Source organism: Mastomys coucha, unplaced genomic scaffold (genome assembly GCF_008632895.1).
Source record: "Mastomys coucha isolate ucsf_1 unplaced genomic scaffold, UCSF_Mcou_1 pScaffold9, whole genome shotgun sequence".
NCBI lineage: Eukaryota > Metazoa > Chordata > Mammalia > Rodentia > Muridae > Mastomys > Mastomys coucha.
In genome coordinates, this window is record NW_022196915.1 from 45883124 (window position 1) to 45889123 (window position 6000).

General features: G+C 38.9%; 1 protein-coding gene across 3 annotated transcripts in view; it reads right to left on the reverse strand.

Annotated features, from left to right (window-relative positions):
- Window positions 1–6000, reverse strand: part of Setdb2 (SET domain bifurcated histone lysine methyltransferase 2) — a 38640-nt gene that overhangs the window by 26212 nt on the left and 6428 nt on the right. For all 3 annotated transcript variants that reach the window (XM_031360822.1, XM_031360821.1, XM_031360823.1), the window contains exon 3: window positions 2700–2825. In XM_031360822.1, coding sequence (XP_031216682.1) covers window positions 2700–2825 — 126 coding nt within the window. The remainder of the gene's footprint in view (window positions 1–2699; window positions 2826–6000) is intronic.

A 6000-nucleotide genomic window follows, 5' to 3' on the forward strand; every position in this document is an offset into this window, starting at 1 on the left:
AGGAGGAAGGTCTCAGAGCCCACCCTGACAGTGACACACTTCCTCCATCAAGGCCACACGTCCTAATAGTACCACTTCCTGGACCAAGCATATTCAAATCACCACATTCCACTCCCTAGCTCCCATGTGTTTGTTCAAACATGTGAGTCTATGGGGGCCACACCTAGCCACAGCATAATAAAAAATACATTTAATCCAACTTCAAAAGTCCCCATAGTCTATCACCATCTCAACAATGTTCAAAGTTCAAAGTCTCTTCTGAGATTCATCCAATAGCTGAACTGTAATTCCTTATAAAAACAAAATAAAAAAGCAGATCACATATTTCCAACATCACAGGATATATGTGATATATGTACATACATATATATGTATGTATGTATGTATGTATGTATGTATGTATGTATATTACCATTCCAAAAGGACACAGATAGGAAATCCTGGACAAAAAAAGCAAGACCAAAAACTAACTGGGCAAACTCCAAACTCTGTATCTCTGTGTCTAATGCCAAAGCACTCTTCAGATCTCCAACTGCTTTCTGCTTCACTGACTGCAACACACTTCTTTCTCTTGGACTGGTTCCACTCCCTGTTAGCAGATTTCCTCAGCAGGTAACCCACAGCTCTGACGTCTGTAACATCTTTGGGTATCCAAGGCAATTTCAACTTTAAAGCTTCTATGTCTGGGATCCACACATGATCTTCTGGGCTCCTCCTAAGGGTTTGAGTCACATTTCCAGCTCTGCCCTCTGTAGTAGTACTCTAGGCTCTAGTTGACTCCACTCCATTGCTGCTGCTATTCTTGGTGGTCATCCCATGGTCCTGACATCTCTAACATGCTGGGGTCTCTCATTGCAAATAGGCTTCACCAACAGCCTCTCATAGGCTCCCTTTATGGTGCCAAGCCTCAACTTCTTTACATGAGCCCTTCAGTCCTGGGCCGTCAATTGCAAATGAGGCTAAACTTTCACCAATGGCCTTCCATGGCCTCTCACAATGCCAAGCCTCAGCTGCTCTCCATGACCCCTTCAGGCATTCGAAACCACTACCACCTGGGTGATTCTTACACATTACTAAGTACAGCTGCAGCACGAGGTACAATGTTGGCTATCTCGGGGATACAGTTTCTTTGTGCTTTCAGAAAATACTTCCCCTCAGAGATGTGGTCTCTTCTTAATCACTGCTAATTTCTTAGCTCTAGCTAGCCAGCATCATCAATTGTCCCAGTAGTCTCCTTCTATTCTTGATTCTAACTCCAGAGCTACCTGAACAATGCTGCTGAGTTCTACTGCTTACTAGAGCTAGAACATGGCCTCATGATTCTATTGCCAGCTTTCTGCTTTCCAACTCCTTCACTCCTAAACTTGGTTGTCTTCGAACTTGCTCTGTACCAGACTGGCCTTGAACTCAGAGATCTGCTTGCCTCTGTCTCCTGGGATGAAAGGTATACATCACCATACCTGGTCCTAAGCCTTTCATGACCACTATTCCTTAAGATCAGGATCAAAAGCCTGTGTCTTCTAGCCTCAAGATCAGGATGATAGTTGTGCTCTCCATTTTTGGATTGTAGTTCATTTCAGATTAAAAGTCCAAGTGAAAACAATGACCATGTCATAATAATGCTTAGATATAGCTATCTTTTTTTAACTGCAAAAGCGTAAGTTTAGCTGGTGAGATCTTGCCCAAAGGTCACCACTCCTTTAATTCCATTTAATATCCTTGAACACAGGATTTAGCTTCATTCCTGGTGTTCTTGTACTCTTTGAACCATACATTTGTATTTTTCCTTTCTATGCTTATTACTTTTCATTAAAATGTTCTTCATAAGAATGAATTTTAGAAACTACACAACAGAATTCATAACAGGCTGTTTTGAGACTTCCTTTGTCAAAGCAATTAATCTAAATCCCTTCACCTTAGCCTCAGTCAGAGTCTTTAGACAATGGCAAAAAAGCAGCCACATTCTTCACCAAAATACCACAAAAACAGTCTGTAGGCCACATACTTAGTCTTCTCCTCTGAAACCTCTTGAGCCAATCCCTACAGTTCAAAACACACTCGGGAACACTGTCTTCCATGCTTCTACTAATATGGCCCATTAAGCCCCACTTAAAGCATTCCACTGCTTTCCAAAGTCCCAAAATCCACATTCCTCCAAACAAAAGCACGGTCAGGCCTATCACAGCAATTCCCCAGTCCCTGGTACCAACTTCTGCCTTAGTTAGGGTTTCCATTGCTGTGAAAAGACACCATGACTAAGGCAGCTCTTAGAAAGGACAATATTTAATTGAGGCTAGCTTACAGGTTCAAAGGTTCAGTCTATTATCATCATGTCAGGAAGCACAGAAGCATATAGAGAAGCATGGTGCTGGAGGAGCTGAGAGTTCTACATCTTCAACCAACGGAAGCCAGGAGCAGACTGTCTTCCAGGAAGCTAGGAGGTAGATCTGAAAGCCCACCCCCATGTGACATATTTCCTCCAACAAGGCCATACCTCCTAATAGTGCCACTTCCTGAGCCAAATATACAAACCACCACGTATGGGAAAAGCAAGTTTTTAATACATAAAGCAGATAAAATTCACATTAGGGCCTTAGAACAGTACTTATTTGTTGTTTATAATAAACAACAGCAGCATTATACTACATTTCCAGTACATAACATTAGTATGAAGTGTCAGAAGTCTTCATTTTTCATACCTCCATTTGTGGCAGACCCATCTTTTATCTTCTGTTTCAGTGAACGTAGGACATCTTGTGTTTTCTCAAACATAAAGTCAACTTTCCCATCATCTTGTAGCGCCATCCAGAAAGTCTTTGCATCACCTAAGAGTTTAATAAAAATGCACCAATTTCTTTAAAGGCATACGTTACAGAAAAAACTATCATTTCTAAACAAAAATTAAGATTTAATTGATCTAACACTTTCCTCAAGGAAAAAAAGATTTAGATCATATTTCCTTACAAAGATGTAGACATCAAGAATAAGACCCAAGTGTCTCACACATTGCTGCTAAATTTAAACATATATCAGAAACTGGGGTTAGGGATATAGCTTAGTTGATAGAGGAGTGCTTGTGTCCCATTGATGAAGCCCTGAACTTTTATTATGTTCAAGTGGTGGAACACCCTATAATCCCAGAACTTGGGGGTAATGGGAAGATAAATTTCAAGATCATCTCTGGCTACACTGTGAGTTCAAGGCCAGCATATATTATAAGACATCCTATATTAAAAAAAATAAAAGTAAAAAAACTTTTTTTTTTTTTTTTTGGTTTTTGGAGACAGGGTTTCTCTGTGCAGTCCTGGCTGTCCTGGAACTCACTCTGTAGACCAGGCTGGCCTTGAACTCACTACATATGGTGAAATCCGCCTGCCTCTGCCTCCCAAGTGCTGGGATTAAAGGCGTGCACCACCACTGCTGGGTGACATTTATTTCTTAACTGGAAAAAAGGAAGAATTATTTCAGGTCAGAATCACAGTAGGACATGCGTATAGATAACATGTATCTTTAGCATTTCCAGGGTATAGCCTCTACCATATGTAGAAGAAGATCATTTCAGAATGAAATATCTCAATGGCAACTGAAATAACCAAATGTCTAACAATATTACTTTTTAAAAAAATCGTTTTTAGGGGCTGGAGAGATGAATAAGTGGTTAAGAGTGTGTACTGCTCATTCAGAGAACCCGAGTTTGGTTCCCAGTGTTAATGTTGAGCAGTTCATAACTCCAGCTCCAGGGAGATCAGCGATCTGATGCCTCTGGTTTCCACAGAACTTCACTTGTGTTTGTTCTCTCTCTCTCTCTCTTTCTCTCTCTCTCTTTTCTCTTTCTCATGTAAATATAAATATATATAAATATAAATGTATATATATATATTTGCGTGTGTATGTATCTTGTCTCTCCCACGTATATACAAAATATGGACAAAATAAAATTTAAAGTCTTTTATATTAACTTTACCTGTTTTTGTTTTTTAATACAGAATTTATACAAATTGAGGGCCATCATTTTTGGTCAGTGGGTACCAAGTTACAGTTAGAAAGGAATTCTGGTATTCTCCAGTAGAACAGGGTGACTACAGGTTACATACACTGTGTTTTAAAAAGTTCTAAGAAGAGTTTTGTTTTGTTTTGTTTTTTTTGAGACAGGGTTTCTCTGTGTAGCCCTGGCTGTCCTGGAACTCACTCTGTAGACCAGGCTGGCCTTGAACTCAGAAATCCACCTGCCTCTGCCTCCCAAGTGCTGGGATTAAAGGCGCGCGCCAACACCACCTGGCTCTAAGAAGAGCTTTTTTTAAAATGTTTCCACCAAAATGAAATAATAAATATTTGAAAATTAAATAAAAAACTTATTGGATCCCAGTTTTAAGGAGAAGATATACCCAAATCTGAGCACTATCCAGTGTACACCTGCATTCACATTATATGCTCCCTATAAATAGTCACAATTAAAAATTTAAGAAAAAAATTTCAGAAAAATAAAAATAGCTTTTGTAGCATCACAATTTTCTGGAATTATATACAAGTTTGTCATGGCTTGAGAACAGAGGCAATGATGCCCAAAGGCACTGGTCAAAAATCCACTGGTTTGTTTGATTGTTTATCAAGTGGAATATTACTAGAAATGCCAACATGTTTTCATTGAATTGTTCTGAAAGGAAATACTTGAAACAAAAAGTGAGAGTAGCTACTTAGTCTTAGAACTGATTAATAAAGAGACTATGGCAGTACAATTTAAGAAAACAGGAGTTTAGGCTATGCTCACTGAAGCATGCTGAGTATTCACTGGAAAATGGGTTCAATTCCCAGTATACCACACACAAATTAATAAACTTAAGAAAACAAAGCTAATGAAAGAAAACACTAAAACTGTCTACATATATAACAATGAATATAACTAAGCAGCTCACATATATTTGTTCTGGGTTTTAAATACAGGTATTGTTCCTTGAAGCATCCTCATTATATCATACTGACTTTATTCACAACATTTCTGCCCAGAGACTAAACCAGTGAATTAAGGAGGAACATGAGTGACTTTCACTTCACTGTAAATATAAAATCCTGGATAAATTACTACATTTTAAACAGTTCCAGTTTTTTGCTTGTGATCTTTACTTATTTGTGAACTGTGTGAATGTTCAGCTATAATCTAGTATGTGATAAGAACATGTTCTACACTTGACCTTAGCTAAAAGTCCAAGAAGCAATAATAATCTATAACTGTAAATAGTTGAATACATTTCAAAAAGCTTTCTACAAGTAATATAAGCAAGTACTAAATTTATTTCTTATTCAACTAAGTATTAACTACTGCAAGAACATATCCATAATTTAAGAAGTATAAGAACTTTATAAAGAAGATAAATATCACTATACTAGAAAGCTTGAAAAAGCCTTTCCTAGTTAGGGTTTCTATTGCTGCAACAAATCAACATGAACAAAAAACAAGTTGGGAAGGAAAGGGTTTATTTAGCTTACACTTCCACATTGTTGTTCACCACTGAGGAAGTCAGGACAGGAACTCACACACAGTAGGATCCTGGATGCAGGAGCTGATCCAGAAGCCATGGAGGGGTACTGCTTACTGACTTGCTTCACTTGGCTTGCTCAGATTGCTTTCTTATAGAAGCCAGCATTTCAGACCAGAAATGGTACCACCCACCATGGGTTGGGCCTTCGCCCATTGATAACTAGTTGAGAAAATGTCTTACAACTAGATCTCATGGCTATTTCCTCAACAGAGGCTCCTTTCTCTCTCTTGACTCTACCTTATGTCAAGTTGACACACAAAACAATCCAGTGCAGTCTTTGTAAAAAAGAAATACTCAGGTTGGGCGGTGGTGGCGCACACCTTTAATCCCAGCACTTGGGAGGCAGAGGCAGGTGGATTTCTGAATTCGAGGACAGCCTGGTCTACAGAGTGAGTTCCAGGACAGCCAAGGCTACACAGAGAAACCCTGTGTTGAAAAAACAAACAAACAAACAAAAACAACA